Below are 16,748 nucleotides of genomic sequence, written 5' to 3'. Positions count from 1 at the left end.
TTTCTTGGAACACGAGAAAGAATCACACAGGTGATCACGGCCTCCTGTACAATGTTACAAGCCTCCGTCTATAGTTCTTTAGGTACTCTGTCCATCAGATCTGATCCCTTGAATCTATTTGTCACTTCAACCATATAATCGTAAGTGATTTGATTTAGGTCTTACCTGAATGGTCTAGTGGTTTTCTCTACTTTCTTCAACTGAAGTCTAAATTTGGCAACAAGGAGTTCATGATCTCAGCCACAGTCCGCTCCTGGTCTTGTTTTTGCTGACTGTGTAGAGCTTCTTCATCTTCAGCTCAAAGAATATAATCAGTCTGATTTCAGTATTGACCACCTGGTGATGTCCATGTGTAGAGTCTTCTCTTGTGTTGTTGGAAGAGGGTGTTTGCTATGACCGATGCGTTTTCTTGGCAAAACTCTGTCAGCCTTTGCCCTGCTTCATTTTGTACTCCAGGCAAAACTTGCCTGTTTGGCAGTACCAGGCCTTGCTTGTGGCATATGGGATCTTAGTTCCCTGACCAGGGATGGAACCCAGGTCCCCTGCATTGGGCACATGGAGTCTTAGCCACTGGACCACCAGAAAAGCCCCATGCCTTAAGCTTTTTTTCATGTCTCAGACAAGAGGGATACTTTTGTGACAGTGCAGGACATTCCAGTTATATTTTTATGTCTGTTTGATTTGGCCTGGAGAGAAGTTATTTTCTTATTTTTAAATCATTATTAAATTAATGATTTAAAAATAAGAAAATAACTTCTCTCCAGGCCAAATTATTTTAAATAATATTGTGTTTCTCATATATGTTGCCACACTGCTGACTAGCTGTACCAAAAAGTGCCAGTGTGTGCAAAATGCGAATCTCATCTCAAAATGAAAGCATCAGTCTCTAAAAGGTTGTGCTTTCAAAAGCACACAAAGCCAGGCTTTTCTTCCAGATGGAGCGGAGGTGGGGGTCAGTGCCACACGCGGGGTGCCCACTGGCCTTGGGTCTGCTTGGTGCTGTGGGTGGAGGGAGGGAGCAGTAGGAGCGGCTTCCTTGGCACTGGGACCTGCGTCTCAGTGGGCCTCAGGGCAGACTGGGCAAGACAGGCTATTGTCTGACTTCTCCTCACTCTAGGGTGGTTCTTCAGTTTAAGACACAGAGAGGTTGTCTGGCATGCCTAAGGTCACACGGCCAGCAGCTGTGACAGGGAGGGGGAAAAAAGACATCAGAAGATGCAGAAGGGTCAAGAGAAGTTCTCCAGCGGTTTCTTTCAGTTCAGGGAGAGAGTGAGGAAGTCAAACCCAACAAGACCCCAAGCCAACTCATCTGAGCTGGGCACCTGGTGGGTGGCTGTCATGCACCCACTCCCACATCATGCCCCTGACCAAGCGTCTCCCACCCAGGGCCCACCCAGGACACCCCACCTTGGTGTCCTCGAGGAGGTGTGGCCAGTGGTGTGCCAGCCCCATCCTGCCCTGCCCACCCATTCAGGTCTTCTCTTACACACAGGAGCTCCTGGCTGACCTGACCTGTCCACCAGGCACATCAGCACGGGGGTCCTGACACCAGACCCTGCCCAGGGGGCTCAGCACTGAAGTTTCTCCCTGGTGAGCGTGGCTCCTTCCTCCACCACTTACTTTCCATCCACCCTCAACAGGGATGTGTTGAACATACCATGTAGTGGGGATGCAAGGCGACATGACAGCCTTGACCTCTGAGGGCAGGACAGCAGAGCAGACAAAGCAAGGCTGAGTTTCTGACAAAACACCCATAGGCTGATACACACAAGGAGGAAGACCCAGCGAGGGCTGAGACTGAGAAGCCCCATTGGGTGGGCAGGAAAGCCAACAGGAGGGGACGCATAATGAATCTGGAGGCCAAGGGGATGCAGGCCCTGCATTGGAAGGAGATGCCAGGACCCAGGCCTGGCACCAGCTCTGCTTGTGAGCTCTGTGCCTGCTCAGCAGGGAGAGTGGTCCAGGATGAGTCTGCGGGTAGGGCACACAGGGCCCCAGGCCCTAAAGGCTTTGTAAGGAATGTGGTCTTCCTTTTAGCGCAGTGAGAAAGCATGAGGGTATTTTCATTAAGCAGGGGAGTATTGTGGTTCAGTTTGTGTTTTTAAAATAATTTCCCTGTTGCCATCAATTATTTGGGGAGGGGGCATGCCCTTGGGGGAGGCTGTTTTCATTGTTCAGGCCAGAGGCAGCAGCCACGTGCGTAGGGGAGCTGCAGGGGCTGGTTGGTTGCACAGTGTGGAGGTGGGGCAGGATGTGCTGTGGGGGAGATAAGGTGTGCAGGAGACCAGGGGTTCATGGTGGTTCAGGTTTCTGACTGAGATAACTGGGGGACTGGCAGGGAGGAGCAAAAGGGAGGAATAGTGGGAACCTGGGATTTCAGTCCAGGCACAATTTAAGGGATGAACCTTCGTTGCCTATCGTGTACAAATGAAAGTGAGAAGTGAATGTGGCTGCTGTTGGAAGGAGGCCTCCAACCCTGGGCTCAGGCCCCCCACAGCCTCACTCACCTGTAGTCCTTGGCTGTGCGCAGCACACCTGGAGGACACTGGGTGAGGAGCCAACAGAGGGGCATGCCTTGGCCACCCACCTGCTCTGCCAGATCCCTGCTGCACTGGTGACTTCAGGAGTAGCCCCAGACCTCACCCACTCCATGTGCAGCAAGGGACCCCCTCAAGTGTGGTCCACATGCTAACAGCGCTTCACTGGCCCAGCCCTGGGGCCAGCCCAGGCCCTGTGCCCCTTGACACCTCCAGCTGCTCGCCCTCCTGCACAGTCCACCAAATGTGAGCCGTTGGCTCTGGGCACAGGGCCTCTGCACGAGATGGTCTCTCTGCCTGAAAGACTCTGACATCCCCACCCCCAGCCCTCTAGGCTGATGCCTCTCCACCCATACAGCCTATCCCACATGGCCCCTTCAGGGAGCCTCCCAGACCTGTCCCCAGGATCTGGATTCAGGGTCGTCTTGTGGGCACAGCCTCCCACAGCCAGACATCACCTGGTCACTCTTCACTGCTTGCTTCCCTCACCACATCGAGAACTTCTGGGGACCGAATACCGCTCTTACTCCATTCTATTGCTGAGGGGACCACGACACCCTAGTGTGATATTCCCTGCCACCCTTGAGTGACATTCTCCTTTACAAATGGGGCATCTGCTTTTCTAGTTGCTGCTGAGGTTGTTTTCCTTGCTGGGGGTGGACTGGGGTGTCTCTCTGGGGGTGGAGCTTTGCTGAGTGACTGTCAGTGCCCCTGGTCTGTGGGCCTCTGGGGTCCTGGGTCCCTGGAGGATGAGGAAACCAGGTTCGTGGCGGTGATGGGCCTTAAGGAATGGCATGGTGACACCATGGAGGAGGAGAGGACTGTGTCAGTATACTAGCTGGACACCAGGATTAACCTGGGCAGGCAGTGCTCTTCGCCCCAACCCACAGCCTCCCTGCTCCCTCCCCCGTCTCCATGCTACTTTGACCTTTTTGCAAGGTGGAGTCTCCTTTCCCTCCAGAGTTGCTCCTGGCTGTGCTCTGGGACCCTTCTCGGCCCACTGCAGAGGCGGAGGGAGGTCCTGTGGTGTGAGGACTAAGCACCTGGCTTGAGTTGTGTGCTTGCTGTGTGCAGACAGCCACGTCCCCTTTGGATGAGAGGATGATGGGGTTTGTAACTACAGGCAGCAGCAGGCTACTGGGCTGGCCCTGGGCTCTGTGGGTCAAAGGTCACCACTGTAAGAACTTAGTGGTGGGTGACCTTGGGCTTGTCCTCACACTCCTGAGCTCCTGTTTCCTCACCTGCAGAATGGGCTGATGGGAGGACTGCACAGTTAATCCCTGGAAAAACTCTTGGTCAGTGACTCAAAAGTGAGGGAGTCTCACCTTGGCTGGGGATCTGCCCCCCTTCAGGGCTCTGTTAGTTGGTGGCAGGGACCCACTGTCCCTGCCCCCCTTCCCTCCCAGGGACTGCCCAGCGCAACACTTCACATGTGAAGAGCCACAACTACTGAAGAAGGCCGCAGAGGCTGCTCGTAAATCAAATCAGATAGTTCAGAGTGTGTCTGCTGCTTCCTTGTTTCTTCATTAAGCAGTTGGCCAGGCCTGGGTCTGTTGTGTGAATTCATTTTGAAATGGCCTGGGAGGCAAAATGACTTTAAACATAACTTTTGGAAGAGAAAATTTCATTCTGCTTACTCAGCATGATGTAGCAATTAAAATGCTGGTTTTCCTCCTTTTTGAGAGCTACCCCTGAATAATTTATGACTTCACCCACCAGCAGCTATAAGGTTCACTGAAATAAAATTATTTCAAGCAGAGTGGCTGTGGAGCAGAGGCCGTCTTCCCAGCCTCACTGTCCAGTCAGCCTGGGCCGATGCCTGTTGCACCAGGACTGTCTGGAGCCCTTCTAAGAAATGACTGGTGAAAGAAGATATGGTGGCCACTTTGCTCTCTGGGCCTCGGTTTCTTCTTCTGTAAAAGGAGGACAACTAAAGCACTCTCTAGCCCTCAGCCCGCCATCTCTGGCTTCCTGTGGATACTGTCTCAGTAGCGGTTACCTAGTCATAGGTACCTCTGTAGGGCCAGGCACCGTGTTGAGTGCTTTCCCTGCATCCTCCAGTCATCCTGCCCCACAGACAGCCCAGTGAGGCTGCTCTCACTGTGCCCATTTTACGAACAGGAGAGATGAAATCTGCCCAAGACTGTGCAGTCAGTGAGAAATAAATTTAGAATTTCACCTCCCAAATCTGCCCATCTGAACTTATTAGTAAGACCTAGGATGTCTCCTGTACATTGTCAGCCTTAATTTTGCTGTAGAAAAGTTGTTTTTCAGAGGCTGTCTAAATCAGTAGTAGAGAAAGGTTGGGGTGGGGCTGGGGTTAAAGTTCTGAAGAATTTGCACAGCTTTTATTATAAATCATTAGGGCTTCCCTGGTGGCTCAGACGGTAAACAATCTGTCTGCAATGTGGGAGACCTAGGTTTGATCCCTGGGTTGGGAAGATCCCCTGGAGAATCCCCATGGACAGGGAAGCCTGGATGGCTACAGTCCATGGGGTCACAAAGAGTCAGACACAACTGAGTGACCAAGCACAGCACAGCACATACAGATGCAACGGAAGCAACGCTTTCTCCTTTAAGTCTCTACATACTGTTAGCCTGGTTTACCTGGAGTTGAAAGTGATGTTTCTTAAGGATGTATGTATGTGTGTATGTATTTCCAAAGACTGTCCCAGCATTTGTAAAAACTATTTTTTATTGAATTGGTGAAATTAAATAAGCCCCTTCAGATTTATTTACTAATAAATTTAGAGTTACCAGGTAGAGAGTGCCTGATAAATTGCTCTCACCTGAATGGAATCTTTCAGGCCCTAAGTGGTAAAAAGCATTCCAAAGTCACCTTAATTTACAAGGAAATGAGAGCGAGAAAGACGTGCCGAGCTCTTTGTTCAGAATTCAGCGTGTCTTTGGGTCTCCACTGCCCTCCCCTGTGCGTCTTTCTCTTCTGGTCATGTTTCTGGGTTTGCCGGGTCTGTGAGGGTGGGATGGGGAGGCGTGTGCAGGATTTGGTGGGGACACGGGGCCCAGAGAGCAGCAGTGAGGTATCCTGTCTGGAGGGTGGGCAGGACGGCTTCCGGATGGGTATTTGGGTCCTCCCGGGAGGGCGTGGGGGTGGGGGCGGTGGCGCTTGGGCGGAGGCTCAGTTTGGGGACGCGGTGGCCGTAGCAGTAGCGCTTGGCCTGCCTGTCCAGGTCCCACCCGGAAGATGCCCCCCAGCGCCAGCGCCATGGACTTCTTCCAGCTCTTCGTCCCTGACAACGTCCTCAAGAACATGGTGGTGCAGACCAACCTGTACGCCAAGAAGTTCCAGGAGCGGTTCGGGAGCGACGGGGCCTGGGTGGACGTGACGCTGCCGGAGATGAAGGCGTTCCTGGGCTACGTCATCTCCACCAGCACCTCCCACTGCGAGTCGGTCCTCAGCATCTGGAGCGGCGGCTTCTACAGCAACCGCAGGCTTGCACTGGTCATGAGCCAGGCCCGCTTCGAGAAGATCCTCAAGTACTTCCACGTTGTGGCCTTCCGCTCCAGCCAGACCACACACGGCCTCTACAAGGTCCAGCCCTTCCTGGACTCCCTGCAGAGTGGCTTCGATTCGGCCTTCAGGCCTTCCCAAACCCAGGTGAGGCCGTGGGCCCCAGGCCGGGCCTCCCGGGGTGGCAGTGGGCAGGGAGGCAGTGGTGTCAGTCAGTGGCTTCCTCCATCCCGCCTGTACCCCGAGGTCACTTCCGGGGAATCCCTGCGTGGCCACAGCCCATCCCGTCCCCATCTGATTAGAGGAAGGTGATGCAAGAACAGCCCCAAACCACATTTAGCATTCTGCTCCAAGAGGGTTTCCCTCCTCTTTTCTCCTCGTCCTGCTTTTCCATTAATTATCCTTTCTTTCTCAGCTATGGTTTGCACAGGGTAATGTTCATTTTCTTGTATTCTCTGAGTACCGTGCTCATCTGCTGGTTGTGAAGGAAAGTGAGCAGCCTTCTAGGGGTGCAGGGAAGGAGGCTGGGGTCCAGCGTTCTCAGGCCAGGGTAGTGGCCCAAGTGCTGGGTACCCGGCGTGCATGGAGAGTGAATGCCTTTGAGGGAGTTGCAGCCAGCTGTCAGCCGTGACCCTGACCGTCACAGCCCCTCACCTTCCTCACTACCTAAACAGTGCTGTGTTTGCTCTCAGTTCCTGGCTCCTAGCCCTGGCCTCCAGTGGACTATGGCAGTCGCATTTGGCTGTGGTGACAAACTTCCAGAAGTCATCCTCAGAGTTGCTCTGCTGGTCTGGTAAACTGACAGGGTGACTCTTCGCAGAGATTGCTCTAACCAGATCATCAGGAGGTTCCTGGCCTAAGTGAGCCAAATTCCCTCTGACTTGTTTCATATGGAGAGAAAAATCTTACTTCTCTTTCATTTGTACATTTAAAGATCTACCTACCCACCCACTTTTCCTTAAGGGCCTTTGTAATGAGCCTCAAGTTCTTTTTGCAGTTCTCTTAGAGACACACTCCAAATTTCCTATCCTATCTTCACTGCACAGCTTTAAAGCATGGGGTTTCTGTGGGGAAGATAATGCCCTCTCTGCCTTTGCAGGCTTCCCAGCTCCAGGGCCCCCTGTGATTCCCAAATCCTTCCGCTATTTACAGGGCAGCAAATGCTGTTTGATCTTGGCCCTCACTTTCCTTCTTTACCAAGACGTGGGGTCTTAGGGGACACAACCTCTGCCTTACATAACAGGCTCTACAGGACCAAGTACAGGGCTGGGCGTGGTTTTTTTGTTTGTTTGTTTCACTGAATATTTGCTTGGTTGAAAATGAGCCAAACCAGAGACACATTGGCTGGGATGCAAGGGGAAAAAACAATATTCTGACCATACTGGAGTCAAACATTAGAAGAGCTGCTGGAGAGGTCTGAGTGCTTGCTAAGCCTAAGTGTCTTTCGAGGGTTAACCAACCAGCTCCTTAGGTGATTGGTATTTAACAGCCTGAAGAAGAGGCTGCCGAAGGCCCTTCCAGCCCCTAGACGAGCTGTACTGGTGATTATACGCATGTTTGTTGTGTGCCTGCCAGGTACCGACCCCACCCCGTGCTGTCTGATCCTTCTGGAGCAGCAGCATCAGACACTGAGACCTACATCCCAGGCGATCCCCACGGCCACCTGCGTGTGTGTCCCTGGGGTCTGCTTGGCCAGTGGGCACCTACAGCACCCACTAGCAAATTCTGAGCTGTGTGGACTCACCCCCTCCCACCCCAGACAGGGGTGCTGTGATGGGGCAGTGCTGCCCCCCTGGGTCTTGCCCTCCTGTGCCTGCAGACGGCTGTGAGGAGAGACCCTGAAGAGGTGGTCACTTTATTCTTGCTGCCCTCATCTTTTCTTTGGATCCAGTTGATGAAACTGAAAAAAGAGGGACTGACATGAGCTCTAGATTGGGGAGTGGCTCTCTGGTCATGTCAGGTTCTTTTTTTTTTTTCCTCCCTTTGCTTTTTTCTTTTTTTTAAATTTTATTTAGTTTTTTGCCTTTGTACTTACAAATGTATTTGTTCTTGTTGCTACCATTTTCCAGCCCATGCTCTATGTGGTGGTCAGGATCCCAGCAGGAAACAAATGCTGTGTTCTAGAAGGGCAGTTACAGAGAACTGGAAGCAGGGACTGTGGACATTCAGGGTTTAGGCGGATCATCAAGGTGGCGATCCCCTGGGCTGGCAACAGCGGGAAGCCGCAGTGCTGAGGAGGGGGAGTGATGGCTTCAGCCTGAGGGGCTGGATGGCACAGGCAGGCAGGGCCCCAGTCTCTTGTTCATCCCTCTCTTGTAGCCACAAAAGGCAGGCACTGGGGGCAGGGCCCCGGGATGTGGTTTATAAGAGGTTGGCCTCCAGTCCCCAATGCAGGGTGGGAAGGTGGAAAGGGAGTCTGGGGGGCAAACAGTACCTAGTACAAACCACCCAACAGATAGAACTTGAGGCAGAGGGGAAGTCAGAATCCCTGGGGTCAGCTTTCCAATGTGCTGATGACCACCTGGAATTTCCTCTTCCTCCCAACTCTGGGCCCCTGTTGAGCCAGCTCTGTCAGGAGGCTGGAGCAGGATCAGATAAAGGGGATGAGACCAGAAAGCATGCATGCAGTGTGTGGAGCACCCTCGGGCCTTTCTATGTGCTGGGGTCCTACCAACATGGGCTGTTGAGGTGGTGGCTCTGGGCACACGCTCAGCCTCTCTGCCTCATCCTTACACACAGAAACATCAGCATCACATATGTCTTTGTTAAGTGAGACAAAGGAAACTTTCAAGCTTTCCTGGCTTTCCAGTTGGCTCTGAAACATTCCATTCAAGGAGAAGGTATGTTTGCGAGTCGCCGCTCACCTCCCCTGAGGCCTCAGGGCTCTGTTGACGCGACTTCACTCTGCCTGTGAGACCAGTGGGAACAGCCCCTGTTCCACCCCCACCAGACATGTGGCTGGTGTGTTCCCGACTCCCAGGAGTGGCTCTGCATCCCCACCGTACACACACCCGACCTCAGCACACAGCACCCTCACACACACCCTCTGCCCTGCAGTCTCCTTTTTATTCCAGCAAATCTGACCCTTTGGGTGAGTTTACAAAGTCTTCAGAGAGTCCCCAGCTGTGGTATGTGCCCACGCACGAGTATTCATACACGGATACTGAATGCGGAGACTGAACGCATCTTCTCAAGCCTGGGGGCAGGTTAGTTAGAGGAGGATCTGGGGAGGGCTTGTGAAAGTACACAACTGCCTTGTCTCCCCTGCCCAATACCTGCCCCTCACCCAAGCGTGTCACACAAGGAGGGCCTGAGGACACAGCACTGGGTGAGGTGGTGCTGGCCCCCTGCAGCCTGGCGGGGAGGAGGCAGTTTTTGGAGCTCTGTAGAGTGCCCTGCCCTGCACTGTGACTGCTCCACATTCCCGCAAGGAGGGTGGGAAAGAGAAGAAGCCATGGAGGCCAGGAGCTACTGCTGACTCTCTTACTTTGGTGAAACGTCTTATGAAATATAAATTTGAATAGATTCTGTGCTGTGGTAAATGCAGATGGAATAGAGGACATCAGCTTTCTGAAGAGCTGGGAGAGGGCCTCATCTTCCCCACTCTGCTCATCCACCCCACTCTGCTTATCCACCACTCCCCCAGCCCATGTGTGGGACTTTTGGCCATCCTTCTAGAGTGGATCCAAATGGGCTTTGAATATTTGATGAGCCGCGTGGAGCTGGGCATGAGTCAGCTTCTCCAGCCTCCCCTTCATGAGTTCAAGGCAAGGCAGGCCTTGTTCAACAGCTCCTGCTTCCAACAACAGAAAACTGCAGGGGCTGGTTGTGCACGCCTGAGACCCAACACTGCAGGGCAGTTATTTCTCAAGTGGATTTCAAGTTAACGTTAATAGGAGAATGGAAGGCTACTGCCCGTGTCACAACTGGTGAGTGTTAATCTCTGTTCTGCCGTCATCAGGCCACGTTCTGACGTCACTTGGGAGCTTGTTGGAAATGCAGAAACTCAGGCTCTGCCCCAAACTTACTGGAACAGAAGCCACATTTCAGTAAGATTCCCAGGTGACTAGTTTGTTCATTCAAGTTGAAAAGCCCTGATGGAGAGTGGCACTGGCTCACAGTGGCCAGGTATTTTAGACTTGGAGGGCCATGTGGTCTGTGTTCGGAGCTTGTAGCCTGAAAGCAGCTACTGACAATACATTGGTGAAGGGCACGGTGGGCACCTGTAAAACTTGATTTACAGTGGGGAGTGGGCTGGGCTGCAGTTTGCCAGCCCCTGATCCAGAGAGTTGTGAAGAGTTCTTGGAATCATAGTGTTTCTAGCATTCTGTCAATACATTTCGTTGAACCACACACATACGTACCAGTTTGTAAGTATGCTTGAAATTGGATTGGAAGGGAAGTGTAGCAGGTTCCTAAAATTTACCCAAAAGTCTCCCTCAAAGCTTTAGCTTGCAAAAACAGAACTTTAACCCCCCTGGGAACCTGTTTTTATTATGCCGTTTCTTTTTGCTTCATTGTCTTATAATTGAAAAACAAAAAAAAAGTCCTATTATCATGCCATCAAAAAGCAGGAAGAGGTGAAGTGAGTTTAAAAATTGCCTGGGGAGTCCCATGTCGGAAAAGACATGATGACCTGGGGGAGAGCCAGAGGCTGGGCCATGGCAACGAGGGAACTGGGTCATTTCAGGAATGGTTTTTAAAAAGAGAATGTTTGACTTGGGAAAAAGAAGGTCAGGGGCTAGTGTGAGAGCTGTTCAGAAAACCTAAAGAAATCATGTGTTTGTCTCCATTTCTCACAGGGGAGAAGTCAGGTCAGTAGGTTTAGGTTAGATGTAGATCAGCTTTCAGTTAGTGAGCAATTGGAACATCCGTCAGTGGAAAGGTCTTCCTTGAAAGGAAGCAGCTGCCCTCTGTGGGCATGTTTAGCTGGGAGGTCCCTCTCCCAAGTGAGAATTTGGACTGAGGACCTTACGCCAATAACTAAGTATCATGACGATTTCCATTTACTAAGTACTTGCTAAGTGCCTTACGTACAGTTTCTTACTTAATCCTCCCCCAAACACTGGTGTAGACAACTGAGGAGACCCAGCGACACTCAGGATCAGAGAAATCAAGTAACTTAGCCAAGGTCACACAGCTGATCAAAGGCAAAGACTAGATTTGAGCCCAGATCTGATGAGCCCCTGAGCTCATGCTGCCTTCCTGAGTCTCTGCTTTGCCTTTCCTGGCAGGTGCTACATGAACCCCTGATTGACGAGGACCCTGTGTTCATTGCCACGTGCACGGAGAGGGAGCTGCGGAAGAGGAAAAAGCGGAAATTTAGCCTCTGGGTCCGGCAGTGCTCTTCCACCGGCTTCATCATCCAGGTGAGCCCTGGGCCGGCCCCAGAGGGCAGGGAGGATTTGGTAACCAGTGAACTTGCTTACTTACCCTGGTCACTGCGCTTCACTGGGTGCTGCAGCTGAGGCTGGGTTGGGCTGCTCTTTTCCTTGCAGGGGAATGGGGGTAGCTGGCACTGTCCCCTGCATGTTCCTTCATGCCCACCCCAGCCCCTCTGATTAAATAACAGCTGTAAACACAGATCAGGGCTCTGTACGTGCAGTGTAAGCCAGCGGCTTCACCAGAACAGTGGGCAGAGAGGTGGCTTCCGTGACTCTTGAGAGCACCCCGTGTAATATCCCAGAAAGGCCCCCACCCCACACTGGGTCCCTGTCCTCCCTTCCAGTCCCGAGGACACCTCCTCAGGGCTGCAGTGGCCTGAGGAGCACGGTTTTCTGAGCCAGCCATGCCACATGTTCCCTGCTCTGCTCTTCTGTTTTGGAAGAGGTGGCCAAGCTCTGCTGCAGGAACAGCGTCAGACGTTGAGCTCCTGGAGCAGGCAGGGGGCCGAGCACATAGGAGGGAGTGGGGCTGGCAAAGCAGACCCTGCCTCACTGCCCTGCCAGGCTGCAGCGCCAGGCCCAAGGCATGAGGGTTGGCATACCTCCTGCCCCCACAGGGAAGGAGTCATAGGAAGGTTAAGCTGAGCATCTCCTCTGGATGTGCCCCTGTGCATGTGCCCCGCAGCAGCCCACCTTCCCCTTGGGCTTCAGGGCCTCAGGTGAGGCTGGGCCTGGGGTCTCCAGCTGGCCTCACCTACAGGCTGCAGACTGTTATCACAGGGACCCATCCCAGAGTGGAAACCACTCCGGACGTACCGCCTGGGCTCTCCGTTCCCGCACAGCACCTGCTGACTCTGTAGTATCCTATGTGGTGACACTGCTCTGGGGATTGGGGAGTCCATTTCACTGTATGTATGACATTCAGTCATTCTTTGAATAAATTCTTACTGAGTGCTGTTGCCTGCAGCATCGGCCAGACAGTGAAATCATGGCTCTGCCTTCTTAGGAGTCTGCCTGTGTGGCTTTTGATAGAATGTTCACATGTGGCTTCTGTGTGCCTCTGGTGCCATTTCCTTTTTACTGTAAATTTAATGAGTAGCGAGGAGTCAGGACCATTCCCTGCAAGGCCTCAGGTCTCCTTCTCTCTGTGTGTGCAGTTTCCTTCTAGTTTCTATGAAATCTATAAAATCCCCATCTATAAAGTAAAGGGTTTGGATTGGTACCTTGAAGTTTCCTTTTATTTTGAAAACTCTCTGGTTCTAGGAGGCTTTGTGCAGCTTGAGGGTTTGAATTTAGAAGCCAAAATTGAAGCTGGCAGCTCCCATTCTTGGTCTTGCCTCCACTATGGCCGAGGCAACAGGAAGCCCCATTTGCGCAGGTACCCTTGTTTCATCTGTCTCATGGCAGGTGGAGTGAGGACTTTCTTGGCCTCCCCACTTCTCTGGTCCAGATGAAGGTGCTTGTGGTGGCAGCAAAGTAGGGAGGGACACCTCTGCCTGCAGAGGACCCACGTGGCCTGGGGACAGTGGTCTTTTTAGCATCCTGACCCTTGTCTTGGTTCCCCAGGCCCTAACTCTGGTTAGGCAGTAGCCTGGGAAGATCCAGCCGTGGTGCGAGGGGCAGGGGGTGCCTCCCACCCCCTGAGCCTTCATACTTGCATCTCCTCTGTTCTTACACCCTCTACGTTTCCCAGATGAGGTGGCTCAGTGCTGCTCTGTCCGGGGGCCCCTCCTAGGTCCTGAGGCCCAGCTCTACTGCTTTCTGTGTGAACTAAGCTGACTCCCAGTTGCCCTGGATATCAGTGTCCTTATCTGTAGAGTAAAGGGGTGGGGTAACTTAATCGGTGAGGCCCCTTCCACTGCAGAGTTCTGTGATTCTTAACTTTTTTAGTATTATGTATGGGGTAATGTATGCAAGCATGTTTTCTTCATTTTAATTTGTTAAATAAATTATTCTAAATGATTTTATCCACTGGAGAATCCAAGCAGCTAAACCTAAAGAGCCTGTGGCCAGCCTGCTGCCCAAGTGGCCCTCTGCCCCCTGCTATCCTCTCACTGGTAGCAGATCCGAGGCTGGCTGATGGGATGCAGCAGACGTGGCACGTGAAGGGGCTGGAGAGAGGGTGTGCATGGTTCTCCTCTGGCCTCTCCGCCCTGACCATGAGCTGGATCACGGAGTTGGGAAACCACCTGGAGCCATGTATCACATGCCCCTGAGCAATGTGGTTGTCTGTTACACAGTAACAGAACTCCCCTGGGGCCTGCCAGCTAGGGTCTGCAAAGCTGACCAGGTAACTTTCTTATTTTCACCTGTCATGGACTCAGCTGATACCTGGAAGGGACGGGGATTTACAGGTGTATTTCTGGGGAGGCCAAGGCCTGGCTTCGGCTTTATGATGTCATTCAGCCAAGACTGAAAGATGTGCTGGCTGGACTGCATGCTTTTGAGGTAAGTCCAGGTGATTAGCTCCACTTGAAAGATTCCAGACCAAGGGTTAAGTGAGAAAAGTATTCCAGATTGGTCAGTGATTTCTCAAGTGGTCCCAGTAAAGGTCAACTCCAACCCTCAGATGAGTGAGTACATCCCTACAGGGCACCTGCATAAGAAGGGAAGCAAACAGCTAGCTAGACAGTGCTGTTGAAAGGGAGAGTGCCGAGAAGAACCCCAGTGTTTTTAATACCTTATATGTCTACTGCTCTTGAGTTCATTTGAAGGGGAATCATATGAAAGTGGTTAAAAGTCCTATGTGATATAACTCATGAAGAGACTGTAGGGAGGTATGTGGAAGAAGAGATGGAATTAACTATATTATCCTGAAAATTAACAAGTTAATATCTTTCACTTCTGGGAGTGCAAGAGGCAGGGAGTAAAAAGTTCCCAGGAGAAAGAAGGCATCAGAGAAGGTGTGGTCACTTCAGAGACAGAGTGGAGATGCCTCATGGAGATGCCATCCCACTCAGTGAGGTGGTGCTACCTCATCTATCCTCAGATCTCCCCTCTAGCCCTCCTTCCAGAAGCCTTGTATGTGGGGTCTGACTCGTGGTGGGCCTGCTCTCCCATCTGACATTTGTAGACTTGCACTGAAGGCCTGCTCACTGCAAAGTGCTTGGCTCCAAGATGTCTATCTTGGTGTCTCACCATGCACCAAACACTGGGAAATAGATCAGCATGTTTCAGTGCCTGCCTGCAGCGCTCAGGGCTGAGGAGCAGCCAGGTGAGGCCATCCACTTTGCCCTGTGATGGAGACCGCTGCCTGTAGGAGTGGGCCTTTGGGTTTCTGATAACCTGGCAAGTTGTCATGTGAGTGGGGGGTGAGATCTGTGTGGTGTATGTGGGTCTATTCTGAAGGAGCGTATCTTTTTTTTACTGTGATAAAATAAACATAACATAAAATTGACCATTAAGTGGCATTAAGTACACTCACTGTGTTGTGCAGCCATCACCACCATCCATTTCCAGAACTTCATCATCATCCAGAACAGCTGGGAGCACCTCTCTTAGTAAGGGAACGATACACTGTCGCACAGACAGAGTGAGCTCCCTGCACGCAAAGCACCTTTCAGATGCACTGTGGATGCTGCTGCGGCTCGGGGGAGGGGCCACCGAATGTGCAGCACTGGTCACACTGCCCCCGTCAGGCTGCTCTGTCTGCTGTGCCTGTGGGACTCCTAGTAACGGGAGGTGAGGGGCCGGGACAGTGTATGTACTTGTCCCCTGGTCCCAGCACTATCACCCTCATTCCATGCACGAGGAGTGCTTTTGGTCACCTGTAGCGTTCCCAGGAACTCTGCGTCAGACTCAGACAGTGCTGGTGTTGCAGGATGCCCATGAGTGCCTGTTCCTCTTCTCTTTCCCAACCTGGCCTTTCTGGTTTTACCTTCTGGCATGAGCAGGGCTCAGAGGGTGTGGTGGGTAATTTTGTGCCAATTTGGCTGGGTCACAGTACCCAGATAGTTGGTCAAACACTATTCTGGATGTCCCAGTGGAGGTATTTATAGATGAGATTAACATTTGGATCAGTAGACTTTGAGTAAAGCAGATTGCTCTCCATCATGTGGGTGGGCCTCATCAAATCAGTTGAAGGCCTAAATAGAAAGGAGAGGAAATTTTGCCAGCAAAACGGCCTTGGATGTGAACTGCAACTCTAACCTGGGTCTCCAGCCTGCCAGCTGTCCTGAGATTTTGGACTTAACAAACCTCCATAATCAATCAGTTTCTTGAAATAAATACCTATATCTCTTGATAGGTGGATAGGACTCTCTCAATATATCTTTGTCTCCATCCTATCATTTCCACTGCAGAGGGATTTCTGCTAGCCACTGACTCACACAGCCTGTGTGTGTCTCAGGTCTCCTGGATTCTGAACTCGCGGAGGGCAGGGACCGTGACTGCTTCTTGAACCTTGCCTCTCTAGAGCCTAAGGGGTTTGCCAGCTTTTTTTTTTTTCTTCTAAAGTCAAAGACATCCCAGTTATCAAAAAGCTTACAAGATAGACAGGAAAACAAGACCTCTATGAAGGAAAACCTAAGTGCAGATTGTTTTCTAACCACACTTTATGGGATTAGTGTTGTGCTGGGCACTGAAGGCCTGGAGGTGAATGGAACCCTCATGGCCTCCCTCGTAGGAGAGGCAGAAGATGAAAAATATTCATGAGGAATAAAGGCAATGGAATACTACACAGCTAGAAAAAGGAGTGAAATAATGCCATTTGCAGCAACATGGATGAACCTAGAGATGATCATACTAAGTGAAGTAAGCCAGACAAAGACAAATATATGATATTGCTTACATGTGAAATCTAAAACTTCTCTATGAAACAGAAATGAACTCACAGCACAGAGACAGACTTGTGGGTGCCAGGGGGGAGAAGGGTAGGGAAGGGCAAGATTGGAGGTTGCGATTATCTGGTGCAAACTGTTATAGGATGGATAAACAACAAGGTCCTGCTGCGTAGCACAGGAAACTATATTCAGTATCCTGCGATAAACTATAATGGAAAAGAATGTGTGTGTATGTATAACTGAGTGACTTTGCTCTACAGTAGAAATTAACACAACATTGTAATTCAGCTATACTTAAAATATCAGTTAAAAAAATATTCCTAAGTATAGTGTGAATGATGCAACCCTGGAGGGGTGTGAGGCTGTTGGAGGGCACCTGTGGGGCTAAGAACGTCTCCTGGGGTGCAGAGACCAGGGCATGTGGTGCCCTAATGGGAGGGCAGACCATGAGAGCATACACTGAAGGGACAGGCAGGAGCCAGGGTTACTCACTGCAGGCCAGCGCTGAGCATGGCCTCCAAGCAGGATGCAGTCTTGACCAGTATCTTTCTGTCCTTATTTACACCTGAGAACA

The 16,748-nt window shown here is 51.6% G+C and overlaps 1 protein-coding gene across 1 annotated transcript in view; it reads left to right on the top strand.

The window, feature by feature from the left end:
- PGBD5 (piggyBac transposable element derived 5) overlaps positions 1 to 16,748 on the top strand; it is a 98,024-nt gene that overhangs the window by 50,645 nt on the left and 30,631 nt on the right. The window contains 2 exon segments of the mRNA XM_005226200.4: positions 5,729 to 6,156; positions 11,244 to 11,378. Of these exon segments, the coding sequence (XP_005226257.2) occupies positions 5,729 to 6,156; positions 11,244 to 11,378 (563 nt within the window).

Source organism: Bos taurus, chromosome 28 (assembly GCF_002263795.3).
Source record: "Bos taurus isolate L1 Dominette 01449 registration number 42190680 breed Hereford chromosome 28, ARS-UCD2.0, whole genome shotgun sequence".
Classification (NCBI taxonomy): Eukaryota; Metazoa; Chordata; class Mammalia; order Artiodactyla; family Bovidae; genus Bos; species Bos taurus.
Note: the sequence above shows the minus strand (reverse complement) of the source record. Positions and strands in the feature narration are given on the sequence as shown.